The sequence below is a fragment of the Enoplosus armatus genome, chromosome 16, assembly GCF_043641665.1.
Source record: "Enoplosus armatus isolate fEnoArm2 chromosome 16, fEnoArm2.hap1, whole genome shotgun sequence".
Classification (NCBI taxonomy): domain Eukaryota; kingdom Metazoa; phylum Chordata; class Actinopteri; order Centrarchiformes; family Enoplosidae; genus Enoplosus; species Enoplosus armatus.
Genome location: NC_092195.1, coordinates 4,016,007 through 4,036,444, shown reverse-complemented (window position 1 = coordinate 4,036,444; position 20,438 = coordinate 4,016,007). Strand labels below are relative to the sequence as shown.

The following is a 20,438-nucleotide window of genomic DNA, read 5'->3' as shown; positions in this document are numbered from 1 at the left end:
GTATAGACGTTTTATCTTGTATGTGATTTTAGCGAGAGCTTATCTAATGTTCAAAGATAGCTGCTACTGATGCCAAAGCAACTTCCTCCAGCCGACGACAGGCACGCAGGCCCACAAGTTGTCCCATACAGATCTAGGCAGTTACAGCTGCTGACCCCCTACCGTCAGGAAAACACACATGGGCAGGTTCTTAAGTATTATAAAGGTACATCTCTCTGATTTCCTCTTATTGCATGTACTTCTTCATTCCTTGAATAAGCTCCCCGAAGACATTGCTTCTGTTCTTTTAGCTACATGTAAAGCCTACAGCATACCAGGTGCCATTTTGACCCACTGATTCTCCACCGCAGTCATGAGCCAGTTAGGAACAGAGTTTGGCAAAGTGGAATTGTGCAGAAAAAGAAAAGTGCAGACCTGAGCTGACACCTCCAACAATGTGCTTTTTCATTTAGGATCATACATTTGCTGTGCCTGATTTTGCCATATTAATGTTCTTTTTCAAACAATGTAATAAAGTGATGTGTTTTGGAAGGGTTGCATAGTACTGTATTGAGACTATTTCACCTTTAATGGAGCACAAAATCCAGGTTCTATTAGTATTAAAATTCAAAGATATGCAAGTGGCAATGAGTCACATTACTATATAGCACGATTAAGATAGAAGAAAGTAGATTGGTATGCACATGGCAACATGGTCGATCAATGAAATTCCACGGCCGCTAAATGGTAAAAATGGTTATGTATTGAAAAGAAGCTCCCTGGGTTGTTATGGATATAATCTGCGTTCAGGAGGGCGTTTCACTGTTGCCAGGTTACAAAGGAGAGTCAACATCATCCCTACCTCTGTCTGCACAGTACAAATACATTCACAAGATCAAACATGACCTTTGCCAAGCTACTGGGAAAAGGTAGCATAGCAGCCATCCCAAGGACATCCCTTTGATTTAATAGATCCCATCATGGCTCAGAGCCACAAGGTTCATCAGATTTGACTCAGCAAAAGACTGGCTTTACATATTCAGCACATAGATATTAAACACGATGGGTGGCTTATTTTAAATGTATCCTGATAGAAGCATTGCCTTTTCAAAAGAACAAAGCAAAGCCTGTATTATAAAATGAATCCGTTCCAGTCTTTATTATACAGTACAGTACATGTGTCTTTCCAATACTTACAATATGCTACTAATTTTAAATATCTTAGCACCAATTCATCAAGAAAAAAACGATAAAAAAAAAAAAAAAAAGGGTTAATATATTTTAGTTAATGCACTTTTGTATTGGTTCAAATGAAGAATAATTTAGCAGTATAACTTAAAAAAATCTTTCAACTAGCAAAAACAGCCAATTTGAATAACGAAAGATGTTTGGCTTATATGCATTACAACATTTTAAACTGTGTGCAGCAACTTACCATCCCACCCTGTAACACATAGTCTATTGGTGACTGTAACAATTTACAAAACCAAGGGCAATACTGATACGGTTTGATTGTTCAATAATAAACCATTGACAGAGAAGCAGCTAACAGATTTAGTAAATAATCATTTTTATCTATTTATTTTCGCAACTTGTAACTTTTGCTGAACAGAGGCCACTGTCCAAATGTGGCAAAGTAAAAGTAAAAATTGGATAATTGGATAATGGCAAATGTTAAATTCAACCTTTTGCTAACATTAGCTAATATTAGCCACCATAAGCTACTGGTCATACCGGACCAAGTGAGGCTGCAGCATTGTGGGTGCATTTTATCGCTCATGAATTCAACGTTTCATTCGTAAGATGAAGAATGTGCCATTTCTTCTCTCGAAATTGACATAGTCTCCCTTTAACTCGACAAATCAAATTACTCCTGCCTCCAGAGTGGTCAGGAAATACTGGTCAGACTCAAAACTCCCATCTGCTTTACCAACATCTTCAAAACTAAGTTGTGTCAGAGCCACAACTTCACGTTATTCATTCTTCCATTAGGTAACCTGAGCAAGCGATGAAGCATGAGAGAGGTATGACTGCCTCATATAGTGGTTGACCTGTAGGTCATACTGTATGTCTTGGCAAGCCCACATAAGATCTCTATATTCTCTTCTTAAAAATTGCTCCCCCACTTCGCCTTTTGTTCTTGTGTGTATTTAGGTGTTTCTTCATGTTTTTGAAAGGAAGACAAATGTGATACCTTTTGTGGAGGCTATTTAATAGGTTCGTCTGACGCTGGGGAGAGGTGTAATTGGTCCATGAGGGACGTAAGGCAAAACATCTTTCAAATGGTAACCACAACAGTCTGGTCATCAGGATGCAGGGAAGCAACTCTCCAATTTTAGTTTCCAGGGGACAAATAAGGCCAGCAATGTCTTTTCTGAGCAGGGCCGAGCTGCCCGGGCACTGCCACAGCGTAGGCACTTAATAATCCTTGCCGAGCAGAAAGGAAGTGACACATTTAGAGAAAGCAGGGAGAAACAAGCAGCTTTTCAAGAAAGGTGGACAAAGGCGGCAATTATACCACCTCCTCGAAGCTATTTACTGCTCAAGTCTATGCATACCTCAAAGAGAGAACGACCAGAGCCACTTCATTAAACATAAAAGTACAAATCTAACAGTGACATTTCTTCCTGTCTCCACTTCTTTTTAGACTCGGGTTTAATAGGCATCCTGCGGGTGAGCTTGGAACAAATCACTACATGGCACGTATGAATTATGCATACGTGTCATGTTATCACTATTTCGGACAGATTTGCAACTGTAAATTACTTTCATTTCAAAATTAGATGTCCACCTTTAAATGACACACATTCATGCAAAATGATTGATAGTGTGGGTACTGTGTTGCACTTGTTTGGCAAATAAACAGGAAGCCTCCAGTTTATTCCCCGAGTAAAACCTTGTTCCGCTTCTGTCTAAATAAATCAGACATGTTTGCTTTTAAAATATCGAGCCAATTTCCAATTTTTTTAAGTTTTTTTTTTTTTCTAAAAGTTATTTTATTTTACTGCCAATACTATCCAAAACAGTCGGAATACTGCTTCTTGCCTCCAGCTTGGATGAAGTGCAGAAATGTGGTCATTCATCACCTCTCCACACTAACTCATTAACACCCCGCCTACACAAAATCACTATTGGTATTTGAGATTGTGCTTCACACCGTCTGTCCTCCGCCCCGTCCCTTCAATGACAATAAAACGGATAATTCCCTTCACTGAGTAATTACCAATAGCTGGGCAGAAGAGTCCTAGTGAGACATCAATTTATTGATCAATTTCTGTTGCTTGACGATGGACAGTGTGGGCTGTGAATGGTAAGTGATGCAAAATGGTGTCGTGGTGCAGACATATTCCTGTACGCCTAGCTGAACTTTTGAGATAATTACCGATGAAACGATACAATATCAGACTCCCAAATCTTCTCATGGGGGGTGGGGGTTAAGAAGAGGGAATTGCATCATCCTTGTTATCTCCCTATATATTTTACAGGAAGCATGCAAGTGAGGAAAAAAAAATGTTTAGCTGCCCTCTTTACCCCATTTTAAATCTGAAAAAGCCCCTCGTGCTCAATCCCCATCCATCCCAAGCTTCATACCAAAAACAAACAAAACAAAGAATCTGACCGGCAGCACATATTGCTTCAGCCCTCCGTACTGAGGTTATCTTCAAAAAAGGAAAGTTCTTGATTCAGACTCGACACGACCAAGTTCATAAATACAGCTGGACTTAAAGCTCTTTGTGTCTCTTCTCTCTTAAGTCCCCTTGACATTTTTGGTGTGGGGTCTGTGTGCCAGGCTGGCGTAGTAGGCACACTGGGAGGGGTCACATTGGCCAGGAGGACCCGGAGGTCCGGACTGGCCGTGGGGGCCGGGGTTTCCTGGCTCTCCCTGGGCCCCGGCTTGTCCCGGGCTTCCGTCTTTACCATAACCAGGTAGACCGGCTGGACCTATAGCAGGAAGAGGAACAGTTAGGGCCTCCAAATTGGGTGAAGCCAACTTAAAAAGAATGAAAAGAGTACGTTTGCGACTAGTCGGTACCTATTGGGCCAGTCGGTCCTTGCTCTCCTCTTTCACCGATACCAGTATCTCCCTTTTCTCCCTTTGCTCCTTTCTCACCTGGAAGGAACAGAAAACAAAATAGTCACTATGATTTCTGCACGTTATCTTTTAGGGTATTAAAGGGAAGAAAGTGCCTGAGGGCTTACAGTTGGACAGCTAGCGAGCAAGTATATTGCAGAAAGGTTGTCTGGACAGTGGAAAACCTCATTGGTTTGTGAAATAAATGGTTGCACTGGAATACCAGGCCCTGTGTCTGTACCAAGCCTTTGTAGCGTGGTCATCCTCTGCACAGCCTTTCTCAGCTATCTCAGGATGAAAAAGTCTACTTAAAGGGGCACTCCACAAAGCCGGTCTACACAGTCTGTGAACTCAGTTGTGTAACATCTTACGTAGCTGTGGAGGAGTGCTGTCAAGTCCGTGAAAATTACTCCAATTATATCAATTGAGTTAGATCAGCTTGGCTACCATACATTTGTAATGGAATGGATGCAGTACAAATGGGGTCCGTATGTTTAATCTGTACAAAAAGTGTAAAAACAACACCAGGACTATTTCTTGGCCAGGCCCTGTCACTTCCTGGGGTCTCCGCTAGTTGCACAGCAACCTCACAGTCACTATGTACCAAGAAATAGTCTGGCACCCTACGTAAAACCATAACGTGGCATTGTTACTCTTTGTTTTTTGTATGGATTTAACAAACAAGATGCAACGTGTTTATTAGTCAGCTTTAGAGGTGCTGGGGGGTGGATTTAGACAGAATTAGGTTAGCAGTTTCTCCCTGTTTCCATTCTTTGCGCTAAGCTAACTGTCTTCTGGCGGTAGCTCCTTATTTCATACACAAACATGAGAGCGGTATCAATGTACTCATCTAATTCTCAGCAAGAAAGCAAAGAAGAGTGTTTCCCAAAATGGGAAACGATTCCTTTTAATGTATCTCAAACATCCCTCAGATATCTTTTTAAAGATAAACTTTACTTTCTGATTTGTAATTAGCATTTTGGCACAAATGTTTGAATCGTTCTTTCTTTTCTCCACTATCTGATGTAGATAATTCCAAGTCAGCCTTAAATGCACTAAATTATATTGTTCACTCCTAATACAGAAAGTGATTTCAATGATTTGGACAAACCAATGTTTAAATTGTAACAAGTAACAAAAACCTTAAAAATAGCACTGCCACAGTATGAGTCTTCTTCCTACCTTGAGGTCCCATGGGTCCCCTGGGTCCTTCTCCTCCATTCTGTCCAGGCATACCAGGCTCTCCAGGGGGGCCAGGTCGTCCAGTACTGCCGTCCTTACCTGAAGGACCTGGAGGTCCTGGACGGCCCGCTGTACTCTTCACATGGGCAGGCTGGATCTGAGCCATGAGGTAAGCCATTTTGGCTGGACAGAAAAGGACAGTTACTTAAATCTAATGCAACTCTATGAAGGTTATCCAATATTCGCCCAAATCAACCAAATATCTCAAATGAGACCCAAAAAGAAATGGCCTCCTCACCATCTAATTGTTTTGCCAGCTCCTCCTGGATGAGCCGTCTCATCTGCTCCAGTGACACTGACTCTCCCTGAGACAACAAAGATGATCATGATTAATTCAGTTATGAATACCTGCATGTTACTGTGCCATCAACATTGCGGTGGAAGCTTTCAGGAGTATGACTCACTCTTTGGCCTGGGAGACCGGGGTTCCCTGAAGGTCCTTGTGGCCCAGGAGATCCTATTTCTCCTGGTGGTCCTGACATACCCATCATCCCTGTGTGGCCCTTTCTGCCTGGTGGTCCGGGGTTTCCAGGCATACCTGGATCTCCTGCTAATCCTTTATCTCCCTTCACACCCGAGTCTCCCTGGATTAGATGACAGCAATTGTAAATGTTCAGGCTTGAAACACCTTCAAAAGAACTGATGGAATACTGGACAGTGAGGAAAGCCATAAGGGAAGTAGAGTATGTTCCCCATGTACTCACTCACGTATCAGTATTTGTTTATGTAAAATTTCACCGCTATGTTTGCTATGACAAAAATCAGAAAAGCTCTTTTTCCCCTTTTACACGCACTTTTGAGACAGTCCCTAACTTCACCTCACGATAGATGCGCGCATGTAAATACAGCATTGGTATCAAAGATGTTCATTGCAGTCGTGTGTCAACGCAGCTGCATATTGGTACAAGAAATCCTCAATCCTAATGCATGAAAGTCTATAAAGACAGGAGGTCTCACTGAAATCAGTTTGTTATGTGGATAGTAACAGTATGTACATAAGTACATTTCTGGCAGGCTTCACAATTCTGTTTTTCATTATATTAACTTATTATATTATATAAACGCTACAATGTAGATTTAGGACTAACTGACTCTGGCATACTTGTTTTTTTGTTTTGGCAAATCTGCATCATGAACAGTCCCTTGCCGGTTCTGTTATCTTTCCATAATCACTATCTAATAAAGGCCTTCCTGTATTTGGTTATGTTTTCTGTTCTTCAAGCGTGTCTCTGTATTCTCTTGTGTTTTCTTCCCTACATGCTGTGCAAGTTGAGTTCTTCATTTGCTTGTGTTTTGTCAAATTGAGCTAATAAATAAAGCCAATAAAATGCCACAAAAAAATAGAGCAAAAGGTCTGAATGTGATAACTATGAGCCAAGATCAGGAATTATGAGATGCATGTTTATCTGTTACCTTTTCTCCTTTGAAGCCACGATCACCAACTCTGCCTGGCATCCCCTACAACACAGCACAAACATTTGATGTGAGCAAGAAACCTGTCCATATTACTTCACATTAGTCATCAGTGGTCTTTTGACGTGATTTAATTATGAAGGGCCTACCTGTTTTCCCTCTGGGCCAATTGGACCAGGTGGACCCTGTAAATCAAGACAAAAGTTAACATTACCCACAGCTGGTCATAGTTGTGAGCCGCAATTCATCTTTCAATCAAAATATGTCAAATCTCCCACTCACCGTGGGGCCTTTAGGCCCACTAAAGCCTGGTAATCCCGGGTTGCCGGCTTCCCCCTTGTCTCCCCTAAGACCCTGCAGGACAGCAGAGACATGGCCGTTGGACACATGGCACACACGTGGCACGCTACACTTGTATTCTAAAAGCCTCGCTCATTAGTGAGGATTCGGCAAGATTAACTTTTAGCTGCAGTTCTTATCAGTGCTGCGGATAAAAATCTCACAGAGCAATCTTGCGGTGGGACATGGCAGCTTGAAGAGATTAAAATTCATATTTACAGGGGGGGACAGGCGGGCCTGAAGACAAGCTGGTGATGGCAACCACAGAGTGAAGGGATTTTTTATTTCTTCATATTCTTGAATGGATACACCATCTTCTCTGCGACTGTCCAATCGCTACACCCTCCTTTTCTCCGTGTGGTGAATTCGGCCATCTGATAACATTTTTTGGCAATATCTGATCCTGCCTCTAAATACCTTCACCCTCCACTGAGCTATCTCCTCTCCCAACCTTTCTGCATCTGGCCCCCGCCCTCCTCCCTCCTCCAGGCTATTTCTGATGATCTGCTCCCTCTGCTGACTGATATCATCAACTCCTCTCTGATAGCTGGCTGCGTATCGTCTGCCCTCCAGTTAGCAACAGTTACTCCTCCTGCCAGGAAACCGTCCCACAGCCCACGCGGAGCGGGGTGCAGCTCCTTCTATTTCTTTCCAAAACACATTTTGTTGCCAATGATACCAACATGTCAAATAAGATATTCTCCTCACTCACAGGTCTCACAAGATCTCACTATCTCTGCTACATTTTATTTCTGAAACAAATTATATCTGTCATGATGACATCTGCCTGCCCCCAACCACCCTCCTCTTCATCTCAAGGCCCCCCAGTCTCCAGTGTCACCCTATAAACTCTGTAATCGCTGAACCCTCACAGACTTTAATTAACCTCATCTGTGTGCTCAGCGAAATTATGAGAGTACATAGAGTACGAGGGCTGCAAAAGCACCATGAGCACTTGTGAAATGACACGTCACCTGGGCAGTTGAGTGCACAGCTCATATTTCACAAGTAGCTTGAAAGAACCGCACACGGTGTTTATTTAAACTTTCTGAATTCTCTGAGATTTCATCCTCATCTCTAACAATAGGGTATTATAAGTAAGGATTGCTTGCTGATTTTCACGGCAGAGCAGTCCTGAACCATGGCAGACGTGTCAGGAACATGCAGTACCTGTAGTCCGTGAATCTCTGAGACATCTGGACTAGATGTATCCAGATTCTGTCCTTGTTCACATGCTCACTAGTTGCCTCCATTGGGTGTCCTTCCTCTAGACTCCCTGACTCAGTCACCTGCCTGTTGCTGACTTTAAGCCTCATCTTGAACAAGGTAACCTGTCTTTACATCCTATCTGCAGAGTCTTTGTGACTCCTTGGATTCACATCTTGCCTACCAGAACCTGAGACAGTATCACCACCTACTGCATCCGATGGGCCTCACTTGTTAGGTAGTACAGAGTTCGTTTTTGGCTTGTCTAAAATGTAATCTCAAAAGCTCCTATGTGTGTGTGTATATATATATATATATATACATATACATATATGGAAGTGTTGTGATGCTGCCCATACACCTGATGAAGATCGGACAGACCGATGTCAGCAGTAAGTGAGACAGCGCGGGTTAGGGTTAGTTCTTCTCATTGATTGTAAAGTGAACATTTGCAGGTTTTTTTTTTTTTATTGAATCTATTTTTAGGCAGTTTTAGCCTTTTTGTAGAGCACACAGGAAACATGGGGAAAAAGAAAGGATACGACTACGTGGTATGCATCTTAACCACTAGGCTACATGTACCAGGACACCCGAATCAAATCCCATTTGTCATGGACAGACCTAGAATGCGCTAAGCTCACTGGTAAAAACAGTGTTAAGGGGATGAAGTGTTATTGAGGGACTTTTGTTCACATGACTTAATTGATTAATGCCTCCTGCACAATTCAGTTTTCTGACAAAACTGTTTTGACACATCTGTTTACTGAATTTCACTTGAAATACCAAAGCAACACCCTGTATTGTTTCATCATGTCAGATCTTCTTTTTCATGTGGAAATCATTCACCACCTTTTGGATTTGGTTCATTTTTTCATCCATTCAATCAAAATGTAGTAACGTTAATGCCAGTTGTAAAGGGGCCCCATGATTATATTTCCCTACTTTCTGACCGATCCTTACACACTCAGCTTGACAGGCACATCTTGGCTGTCACCTCTAAATCAAGGACAACCTTGACAGGTCTGAGCTGTTTTTTCCCTCCCAATCCCCACATGACCTTGTTTGCATTCTGCACCATCAGATGATTCAGACCCTTTGTCGTCAGGGACTCTGCGTGGGTATTTGTCTATGGACGCACTTGTGAAATTCAAAACCTTTACGTGGCACACAAACCTGGTGAGGGAGCTCACTCGGGGGAGAGTGATGTTCCCACCCTGGTCAAGACAACATTTACTCCAATCTTCCATCATAATCTGACAGCTCATCTTTTCTAGAAATACTACAGTAACTGCTCTCTCTATTCGCTCTGAAAATGCTACTTTTTCATAATCCTCCTCCCTGCTTGCTCTATTAAATGAAAAAAATTATATCGGTCACAGTTTTTATGGAGGTGTTGTGGTGAAGTGTTTTTAAGATGGAATATATAACTCACTGGAGTTCCAGGGAGACCTGCTTTTCCTGATGGCCCAGGTTCACCTGGCTTGCCCTGGGATGCAAAAGAAAAAGAAGACAGATTGAGAAAATTGATGAGGAAGAATGGCAAGAGAAACGACTTGAGTGCCACTTTACATCCATATCTATCTGTCTGCTTGACGCTGTGCTGCGTCTGGCTTTTGTTTGTGTCAGACAGCCCCGCGAGTGATTGGAAGTGACTCACCGACTCTCCTCTTGGTCCACTAAGTCCTTCTCGGCCCGGAGGTCCCATAGAGCCCTGCGAAAACACAAAACAGGCAGTTTTATTATCTCTTTTACATGCTGAAAGCAAAGGAAGCTCTCCTCTTTGTGGACTGAGTAGGTGGGAAAAATATTTTATATTTATTACTTCAGGCTGTGAGAACATTCTGTCCCTAAGCCCCACAGCCAGAGGACGACTTAGGGGAAAAGGGTTTTTGGTGAAGTGTTACATCCTGCTACTAGACAAATGGGGGGATGAAAGTGCTGCAGCCTTCAAAGGTGTGTGTGAGAGGGATTTCAGTTTGTCGTTTGATGAAGATGAATGTGATGAAACCCATGCAACGGCAAAACATATAAAGCTGCTTTGGTTTCATATTTTACGCTGCTGGTACTGGACATCTTGTATTATATGGACGGGACTAAAGATTCTGCTGGAAATGTTGCATTCTGTCCAAAACTTGTTTAATCTCAGGGGTTGTATCTGCATTCTATCAATCAATGGAGGGTTGGGCCCCGACAGAAATACTGATTATTCTCAGGAACTGGAAGGTGCCTCAGGAGGGTCTCCTTCTCAGAACTGGCTGACTGAGTCAAGAAGGGATGGTGCATATGAAAAGAACGCAGGGAATAATAGTGAGGCCAAAAATCTGCTGTGGGGGTGTGTATATTGCTTTTATAAATCCATAAAAATCTAAGGTGGAGGCATACTGATTTGTTTTGGATTCCATGCTTTTGAAGTTTTCTTGTATTCTTTTTTCCTGAATTTATTCATTTAGTTTTATCATATAATTAAAGTAACTTTATTGCATCATCTCAGAATCACATCATCTGTGTATGTTTGTTATGGATGGAGGGAACTGCAGAGGGAAACACTGTAACTTCTCCTCCTGGTTGTTATAATTTCAATGTGTTTGCATACGGAGAATGAAAATGAAAAAACACTATAACGTCTAATGTATACGGCTGAACATACCTCCTTTCCAGGTTTGCCATCGCGCCCAGGTGATCCAGACTTTCCATCTTCACCCTGTTTGGTACGTGAGAGAGAAAAAAATGTGAAATAAGAGAAACTTTAAAGGTTTACTTGATTGCTCAGGAGAAAGTTGTCTTTCCATCCAGTTTGGTCTGTTTTTATATCATCTTATGTTTTATTGTAGTGGCATGTTCTTCAAAAGCTTAAAAAGCTTATGGGAAAATCTTACATTTTTGATTGTGACATCTTTCAAATTATTCGAATGGCTTTCAAGCGAGTGTGTAAATGAAATTTTATATAATTTTACTGCCTTTTGTCAGTGTTTGCGCTCCGTAACATAGTATTGTGCTGCCCACAGAACAGATGAAGACAGTCTTGAGATCCACAGGGTTAATTATAAGGATCTGTATGACACTTCTATGTACAGACCTGTGCTAAATCTGTAGGCTACTCCTTATTGTATATATCAACTTTCCTGAATAATGTGAAATGTGAAACACTTCACAGTTCCTCTAATAAGTTGTCTGCTGTCTGTGTGGCAGCGCGGGCTGCAGGGCTGAGAGGCCGCCTGCCTCGCCGTGGCTCAGTCAGGAGCTGTCTGTAATGAGCCATGCTATTGGTCACGGCGCTGTGGCAGGAACCTTTCCTGCGGGTGTGTGCTGTGTGAGAGACAAAGCAGCAGGTGCAGTGATTCTCTCGGAGGTGTGCGTAAAAAGTGCCAGACTTGCTGTATGTTGACATCGCAGTGCGGCATGCCAAAAACTGAACGTGGCTGTGTGCTGTTCCCTGCTCACTCCTGCAGTGAATAGTTATGAGCAGAGGAAGTTCACTTTCTAAAGGCACAATCTAATGTTCTTCACGGGCTTTTACAGTCTGATGGGCTGCCTGCTTGACGTGTGGTCAATTAGGACATCATTTTACCTTTTTTGGGGGCAGTTTTAATATTGTCATTTGATGAATATAACTGATGTAATTCCAATTGTGTGATAAATTGTACACACATTTACATTTATATGTTATGCCAAACCTTCATATAGGATACATAACAGCATTGGGCCTGTAGAGACACTCGTGTTATCTTAGGTAGCTGTTGCAGCATGCAGCGCCATTGACATGCTGTCTGGAAAACTGCACACCTCATCAAAAATACAGCAAAAACACTGTCACCTAACATGTACAAAACTGCTCTGGGGTTGATTTTCTGCTTTTTCGTCCAGTGTCAGATTCCCTAAACTATTTTATTTCACACATTTTATGGCGAAATGTTTAAATTGAACACTGCTGGCACAAAATGTGGAAGCTTTCACTGCATTGGCCTTGTCAAAGTAAAAGGAGAAACGTTGCTGCTTCCTTCGAAATTGAAGTCATGTGTTCCTTTTTTTTTTTTATCTGTGGCATTGCAGATACTGGCGAAATGTCATTGCAGTTCCATTGCACCAATGTGTGGTATTCATTTACTTTGACAAAGTAAAGACGGTAAGAAGCCTTAAAATTGTAAGCTAAAGACACCACATGAAAAATAAGAACAGCTGGTATCTTTAGTAGCTTGTACAATATATATTAGTTTGTCATTGATATGTTCCTCTCGCCCCCAATTTTAATCATAGCAACAGGTGAGCAATATTACTGACAGAACGTACTTGTGGCTCCTGAGATACTGAAGCTCATTAGGCAGGAAAATGTAGCCAAATAATAAATTGTTGTTTCAGAAAAAAACATTGTGTTCCTTAGATAAAAACTGACTGAAAAAGTAGCACACTGACCTTAGGTCCTGGAGGTCCAGGTTCTCCTCTGTGGCCTTTAAAGCCCTGTATAGGAAGAGAAACAGCAGTGAATCAGTCACAGCAAATTGCACGGCCATCTTCCTTCATCAGATTTGCTTACTGGTGGTTACTTACCGGGAGTCCCCTGAGCCCAGGGTTTCCTGGTGGTCCAGGTTCACCTTGCTTGCCCTGAAATGAAAACAGAAACAGTTACAGCATCATGGTCTGGCCACATTATACTATCAAATGTTTCTAAAAACAGACAATGTCTTGTAGTTGGTGTCCAATCTTTATATACGCTTTGCATCATTGGCAAGGTAAACATTTCCATCTACTTACAGGTTCTCCTGTTTCACCTGGTCGGCCATCTTTTCCCATTTTCCCGGGCTGACCCTGCAGATCAATGAAATTCATCATTTAGTGTCTGCAACTGTAAAGACCTACAATTGCATTTGCAATTCATCGTTTACACCACATTGCAGGACTTGTATATATATATATATTCATGATGCTGTACATCAAATAATTTTTTCTTACTATCAAGCCAGGAAGACCTGGTGGTCCCTGGATTCCTTTGAGACCCTCTTTTCCCTAGTGAAGACAAACAAACACAAAGAGGTCACCGTCACCAAAGAAAAAGAAATGATTAATGGCCACTATTACCACACAGGCTGGCTGACCCACAAGCCAGAGGGAGGAGGTTTGTACAATAATGACACATGGGTAATAAGTTTTCTGAGGGGAAAGTACATGGAGTGCATCCTGACCTTTTCTCCAGGGGCCCCCGGGGGACCGACGGAGCCAGGCTGTCCATCGTTACCCTGAAAAGTAAAGAGACAGTGTAAGTGGAGGTCAACAGAAATAGAAAGCCCAAGTGTGAGACAAAATCCCAACACCCTGTTTACAAAAAGCTTAAGTAGTTAGACCATTTCAAGTGCCTATTGAAAAAACAGAGTATAATAAGCCCAAAATAGTGACTTACAGGTGTACCCATTAAGCCAGGAGTACCTGGATGTCCAGGGGGTCCTGGGTGACCCTGTTAATACAGAGGAAAGTGATTAAGATATAATAATGTGATTCATACCAGACAATATTGTAATGAAGGTCCCTTTCAACACATAGATAGAGGAGGGGAAGCAACAGATAAGCGGGAGACTCATAAACAACAAATATACCTTATCTCCTTTGTCTCCAGGGCCTCCTGGAGGTCCTCGATCACCTTTAATACCCTGCGGTGAAAAAGAAAGAAAGATGGTATGAAATGTCACATTTCAAGAGGAAAGCATCTGTCTGAAAATGTTTAAAATATTACTAAGGAGGATGTTACAATACCTGTATTGCTTTTCAAATATGATTCAATATATTTTTTGAGTGCTGTTTTGATATTAAACATTAACCCTATTATGTAATGTTGACAAAAGCAATTAATTACCATTATGGCCCTTCGGGAGCCATAAGGGTGCGGTTAGTGTGCAAACTTGCCTTTCCACCATCAGCTCCAGGGGGCCCTTGAGGTCCAGCTGGTCCCGGCGGGCCCTGTAATGACACAGCAGAGCATCAGTCTCTGTCCAGGCAGACAGTGCCGAGCAACGTCACCTAATCGTTCACTGCTGCCCCCAGAGGAGGCTGAGCTAATGATGCAGACAGAGCCTCTCCGTCCGTCGCACCAACCGTGATTGATGATGACAAACGTGCAGCTACGACCTCGGGCCTCACTTCGGGCTAATATAGTGGACACACACTTTATAATACTCCTTTAAAGATGAGCAGAGTTATCATAGTAGTCTTCACATCGCAAGAGAAGTGAGGTTATGAGCAATGATGGTGGAATATTAATGACTATGTCCTACTTGGTAACCATCTTGACCGTTTTTCCCTGGAGGTCCTAGGTGTCCTTTATCCCCTGGGACTCCTGGTAGACCGGGTGGTCCGGGTGGACCTGCAGGGCAGTCTGAGCAAACGTCCTAAAAGATGGCAGAGACATGTTTGTGATTAAGTGATCATTCTCAGGATCCAAAGAGGATCCTTTTCTCACTGAAGGGGACTGTAAATGCTCCTTACCTTCAGATTTAGGTCAGAGAGGTCTGCTGCCTTTCCCTGAAAGACAGTGAATCAAAGAGTTAGTCAGTCAGGGAACACAAGATTAGAGGTCTCTATTCAGTAGGCGACCTAGGGTTCCATTCCAGAAATGTCCTTATGCATTTATTATATGCTACATGGCCCAAAAGTATGTTAACACCTGTATGCAACTGCATCTCATTCCAAAAACATGGGCATTACTCTGCCACTATAATAACCTCCACTCTTGTTGTTTCAGGCTTTCCACAAGGTGCACCCATTCAGACACGAGAATGTTCCAACACTGATGTTGGGTGACAAGGTCTGGCTCGCAGTCGGCAATCCAGTTCATCCCAAAAGTGTTGGATTTAGTTGAGGTCATGAGCCTGCAGACCAGTCAGGTTTCTGCAAAACCATTTCTTTATGGACCTCCCTTTGGTCACAGGAGCATTGTGACTGCTGCCACAAAGTTGGAAGCACCCCATAATCTGTTGTATGTGTGTAAGATTAAGATTCCCCTTAAGCAGAACTAAGAGGGTAGCCCAAATCATAAAAACCAGACCAAGAAAAGCATGTGTCCACATACTTTTGCCCAAATAGTGTGTGTATTTTCTCTTGTATTCAATCCTTCAAGTAAAAAAAATGTTTTCAAAAGTATCCACTGAATGGCTACGAAACAACTCAATGGGGTTTTAGTTTAGGCTTGTATCAAGTGTTAAACTTAGGTAGTTTAATGATTGTGTATAAGTACAAAGTTTGTTTATAAGTGCATGAGTTTTCTCTCCTTATATCTCACTTTATACAGTCTTCAGGGGACATATTTAATATAAAGTGAAACATAGTAGTTCAATGATCTGGAGAAAGAACACTTTCTATATTATAACTTATACAAACCAGTAGCACAGACAATACCTGCCAATTTCTGTACTTACAGGCTCTCCTGGTGATCCCTTATCTCCCGGCCTTCCAGGTAAACCCTGCATGTGCAACAAAGGCAACGAATTACATTTTCTGTTCACTGTAGATTGTATATGGAGACCCAGAGTTTTCTGTCCCAAATAAACAAATAAGACTTTAAGAAAGAAATAACCATATGAATGAATACAGACAAAACACTTGATATAACCATGACATTCTAAAAATAATCCTTATAATAATAAGTTTAAAACTCTGCTCATTCCAAAAGCTTTACAAAAACTTTTATTTCATAATGTCACTTTTCACCGCAACATTTTTGTCCTACAATCGAGGCAAGCAGATTAGAGCCAGTCATGTGATTGGCTGGTCGCTCCGAATGAGCCACTTTGGGTGCCCATAGCCGTGGATCCATGAGTCTCAAAGCAATAAGATATGTAGATCAAATAACTCACGTTATGTCCTGCTGGGCCCTGAGGACCGGCGACTCCTGGTAAGCCCCTCAAGCCCTGGAAAGCAGATAAACAGATATTAGAGACACACATTTTTATAGACATAAATATATTCAATATTCATCTTAAGAAAATATCTACCGCAGGTCCAGTTTCCCCATTATTTCCTGGAGGCCCCTAAGAAAAATAAAAGAAACATTGCACATTCGTAAATAAACTCAGCGGAGGAAGATAGTGTAACACTGGCTGGCACTGATGCTCATACCGGTGGTCCCACTTTGCCTTCTCCTGCAGAACCCCTGTCCCCTGGTAGCCCTTGTTCTCCTCGTGACCCCGGTTGGCCCTGGGAGAAAAAAATACCCAAAACAAAGTTTACTTCACCGTCCCGCTCCTCAAATAATGTCAGTTCAGCCTTAATGTTTGGCTAAGAGTCTCGCTTGGCGCAGACACTGTCACATTCAGCGATGCCTGCTGATCCCAGAAATACCACTCTGTTTTTAATCTGCAATGATGAAAACACACACGCAATCTGCAGTTGACATTTTGGTCCTCAGAAGAGAAAATGTATCGGTGATGAGGGTGAGCGATTTGACACCATAAATCCAGCAAATGCCTCCGTCCGGCCTCTCCCGTTCTGCGCCCTCGACATGAAGCTCTTCGCAGCAAAGAGCCGGTCATAATCAGAGCAATGGTCACAGTGCAGTGGACATAGAAATTGCTTTTGCTGCTTTCCACAAAAAATGAATTGTTTTTCTCATCCATGCCAAAAAAGTTTTTTCATATCAACAAAAGAGCACCTGTGCATGAAAACACACCTCAGGCAACCTACAAAGCTTGCACACACGCGCACATACACTTTCTTGCAAACTTCTAAAATGACATTACCTTTAGCCCCGGGGGTCCTTGAATTCCCTGTGGTCCTGGCTCTCCCTGTAATATCACAAATGACATCAATCAAATTACATGCTACTCAAACCCTGGAATTAAGCCTTTTTTGACTAAATCATTTCGAGTCGACAGTGTGTATCTGAGTTCTTCGCACACACAACTGTGGCGAGGCCTCGGGGCTGCACCTGGCAGCTGTAAAAAAACAGAACTGCTGTGAGCCAAATCTGTTGTGCTCCCGTGTTGCTTTAATGTGATATGTCTTAACAGTGTTTTTCCTGCTGGTTCCTGCCTCGTCAGCAGGACGGGCCACATGTCTGTGGGTGAAAAATGATGAAGAAACATGTTGAGCTGCCGCGCAAAATCTGCCTACTCAGGCTCGTTTTCTCCCCATACAGCCGGTCATATTGTGTTGTGGTTCAACACGCAGGGAGATGTTTACAAGCTGAACACATGTGGAATACAAGAGACTGTTCAGAGGCACATAAATGAGGCTTCTATTACTATTGGGAGTAATGGAACGTGAACATGCGTTTCTTTCATACACAGCACTCATTTAATAATTCTTTTACTTTTGTTTAACAGTGACATGTCTTACCTCTTAAACCCCACTGACCTGCTCTTGGACCTGTCCATACAAACTTTATAATACACAGAACTTTATTCTAAAGTCTAGTGGAGATGCATCTTCCAAAGATGACAAATATATAAGGAAATGTGTACAAAACTGTGCGCAAGACATCTAAAATATTTGCATTTGATCGAATGTTGCAGCTACAAAAACATGGAGTTTGAATATTTCACCCAGGAAAAATCTTGTAGTGAGAGTTGGAACAAGATGTTACACAATATATACACGATACTGTTGGACAGGGTGGAATTAGATGATTTTTCCAACCCTGGACTTAAAATAAAAGAGGAACATTTTACTGGACTCTGCAGGCTGCAGCACAGTTATCACCTCAGAATTAAAGAAATCAGTCAGTTTGCTTCTCATTATGAATAATAGGCAACAACATTTATATATCCAGGTCTTGGTTGAAAACAGCAAACCCATCCTTCCAATCTGATGAGTAGTAGTGAATAAAAAACATCAAAAGGCAAATAATCAATAATGTGGCCAAAAATGTAATTCATTTTTAATAACTTAGTTTCACTTTAATTTGTTGGTGGTTTCCCTTTGAAGACTCTAACACCATATAACTCATATATACATAAAATCAATTGTTGTTCTTCAAATCCACAATACGTTTGAGGTACACTCAAGTTATAAACATAATGTGACAGAAAAAACATATCTTACACTTTGCCCGTCTTTCCCCTTCCCTGCTGGTCCTGGGGGTCCAGTCAAACCAGGCTCTCCAGGTGAACCTGTAGGGCCTCCTTGACCTGGTTTACCTGGATCACCCTAAAATAAATGTTACAATACAGAAAGAACTTTAGTGACTCTCAAGGCTGCAACAGGTACATCAGCAGGTGCCTTAGACACTCTCACGTGAAACCTTTATTTTTCAGAATTCAGAGTGAACAGTAACGACATGGGGGGAACAGAAAAGCAAATCTCACTTTAAAAGAAATGTCACTGCAGTAACTTATGCAGTAACAAATAAAGGGAGAAAACAGAGAAAATGAAAAAGCCATGAGAGAGAGAGTAGAAAGGGTTCTGAAACTCCACAGCTATGAATTCATAGACTTCTCTGCTGAAACAATAATGGAGGACATGCAAGGTCACTCTCTCTTCTCTCTGCAGTCTTATTTTCACTCTGCATTGCAGAAACTGTTCTGAACATAGTCTGAATACTTAAAACAAAAACATCCAACCAAATATATCCATAGCTCTTAAAAATAGGTGACCGACCTTGTCTCCTCTCTGTCCAGCTGGACCAGGAGGCCCAATGATCCCTGGTATGCCCTAGAAGACAGACAACTGGTAGTAGGTGATTTGTTATCACTGGCTACCGTTCATATTTTACATTACACAGAGATCATTCTTGTACATAAGAAAATGCAAGCAGGCATCAATAAGGTGAACCTTAAATACATTTCAAGACCTACCACGTTCCCTGGCAATCCACGAGGACCTTGAGGACCAGCTACGCCAGGGGGACCCTGGGGGAAACACATCAGCCATTACAGTTAGTATAGTGCAGTGCATCTTCCTGTTTGGTGTGAAAATATGTATTACATCAACTTACAGGGTCTCCAACGCGTCCTGTCTCTCCTGTGGGTCCAGTGTCCCCTTTTGGACCCTGGAATAAAAATGGCAATTCAGACATATTCTACTTATAATCACTCAACTCTACGTTGACTGTGAGGTGCAGGATCACTAGCATCTTACCGCTGGTCCAGCTGGTCCCTTAAAGCCTTGCTCACCAGGTAAACCCCTTGGACCCTTCAGAGAAGGCACAAGAATTAACATGAGTTTTAATAGTGTAGGCCTACGTGCCAATAGAGGTACACTTTCACAAAACTCTAATGCTGTAAGGGCTTTAATGATGAAGGTTGTAGATAATAACAACATCTATGAGTGAAGAACAACATTCTGTGACAACATTATTAACTGAACACCATCACCTTCATGGGGTGCTTGAGAAAGACAAAGATAATGGAAATACATATCAGCAAGTTAAGTATTGTACATGATGTAATTGTGCAGATAAAGACTTTTATGCTGCTTCCAGGCCTGATTCATCCGAAATATACCAATATATCCTGCATTCTATTCTGGTCCATCTAATATAATGTACATCTATAAAATGAAATGGATAGAGAGTCAGGCCAGTGCATTACTGTCCCTTAGAGTTTAATTTACTCAGCCAATTAAAGAAAGTCCCCTGAGCTCCCACATTAGAGCAGGACTGCTTCATACCGAATCTCTACTGACATCTAGTGGACTCCTCTGCGTATTGCCAGATGGAGGTTGGTAACGTTAAAGGGAAGAAGACAAGACAATAACAAAAAAAAATGAAGTGGAGAAAACTCACCATCTCCCCTGGTTTCCCTTGATCCCCCTTCTCACCCTTCTCTCCAGGTGTTCCCTAGAACCAACAACGCAATTAGAAGTTTGAAATGAAAAAGAAGACACAGGGGAAGATGAGAGGCAGAGCAGACTCTTAAGAACTCTTTATAAATCTTGTACAGGATCATATACAAAACCAAATTTCTACTTTTGAAGTATTTGTAAAATTCCAATAATCTCATAGCAGAGTTTGGTCTTCGTAATACAAGAAGTGTACTTACAGGTTCACCAGGCTCAGGGATGACATTTGCCACCTGTGAAGAAAAAAACAAAGAGTTATTGATAATTTACCGTATCTGCACCGAATCAGAGATACTGAGTCAAACAGTATTACTGACTCCATTACCTCCATCATGGTTGTGTCATATACATATATATATATATATATATATATATATATATATATATATATATATATATATAGTGTCTAGACAGTGTGTTCACATGC

The 20,438-nt window shown here is 41.8% G+C and overlaps 1 protein-coding gene across 1 annotated transcript in view; it reads right to left on the bottom strand.

The window, feature by feature from the left end:
- Positions 1 to 3,727: 3,727 nt before the first annotated feature.
- The window catches only part of col22a1 (collagen, type XXII, alpha 1), a 42,827-nt gene continuing 26,116 nt past the window's right edge, over positions 3,728 to 20,438 (bottom strand). Inside the window, exons 32-64 of the mRNA XM_070922095.1 lie at positions 20,212 to 20,244; positions 19,956 to 20,009; positions 19,310 to 19,363; positions 19,167 to 19,220; positions 19,027 to 19,080; positions 18,830 to 18,883; positions 18,275 to 18,379; positions 16,972 to 17,016; positions 16,352 to 16,429; positions 16,228 to 16,263; positions 16,090 to 16,143; positions 15,652 to 15,696; positions 14,723 to 14,758; positions 14,512 to 14,625; positions 14,144 to 14,197; positions 13,837 to 13,890; positions 13,644 to 13,697; positions 13,429 to 13,482; positions 13,199 to 13,252; positions 13,001 to 13,054; positions 12,797 to 12,850; positions 12,662 to 12,706; positions 10,899 to 10,952; positions 9,909 to 9,962; positions 9,684 to 9,737; positions 6,989 to 7,060; positions 6,856 to 6,891; positions 6,707 to 6,751; positions 5,698 to 5,877; positions 5,532 to 5,598; positions 5,234 to 5,416; positions 4,013 to 4,090; positions 3,728 to 3,921 (exon numbers count right to left, since the gene is read on the bottom strand). Coding sequence (XP_070778196.1) covers positions 3,728 to 3,921; positions 4,013 to 4,090; positions 5,234 to 5,416; positions 5,532 to 5,598; positions 5,698 to 5,877; positions 6,707 to 6,751; positions 6,856 to 6,891; positions 6,989 to 7,060; positions 9,684 to 9,737; positions 9,909 to 9,962; positions 10,899 to 10,952; positions 12,662 to 12,706; positions 12,797 to 12,850; positions 13,001 to 13,054; positions 13,199 to 13,252; positions 13,429 to 13,482; positions 13,644 to 13,697; positions 13,837 to 13,890; positions 14,144 to 14,197; positions 14,512 to 14,625; positions 14,723 to 14,758; positions 15,652 to 15,696; positions 16,090 to 16,143; positions 16,228 to 16,263; positions 16,352 to 16,429; positions 16,972 to 17,016; positions 18,275 to 18,379; positions 18,830 to 18,883; positions 19,027 to 19,080; positions 19,167 to 19,220; positions 19,310 to 19,363; positions 19,956 to 20,009; positions 20,212 to 20,244 — 2,256 coding nt within the window. The remainder of the gene's footprint in view (positions 3,922 to 4,012; positions 4,091 to 5,233; positions 5,417 to 5,531; positions 5,599 to 5,697; positions 5,878 to 6,706; positions 6,752 to 6,855; positions 6,892 to 6,988; positions 7,061 to 9,683; positions 9,738 to 9,908; positions 9,963 to 10,898; positions 10,953 to 12,661; positions 12,707 to 12,796; positions 12,851 to 13,000; positions 13,055 to 13,198; positions 13,253 to 13,428; positions 13,483 to 13,643; positions 13,698 to 13,836; positions 13,891 to 14,143; positions 14,198 to 14,511; positions 14,626 to 14,722; positions 14,759 to 15,651; positions 15,697 to 16,089; positions 16,144 to 16,227; positions 16,264 to 16,351; positions 16,430 to 16,971; positions 17,017 to 18,274; positions 18,380 to 18,829; positions 18,884 to 19,026; positions 19,081 to 19,166; positions 19,221 to 19,309; positions 19,364 to 19,955; positions 20,010 to 20,211; positions 20,245 to 20,438) is intronic.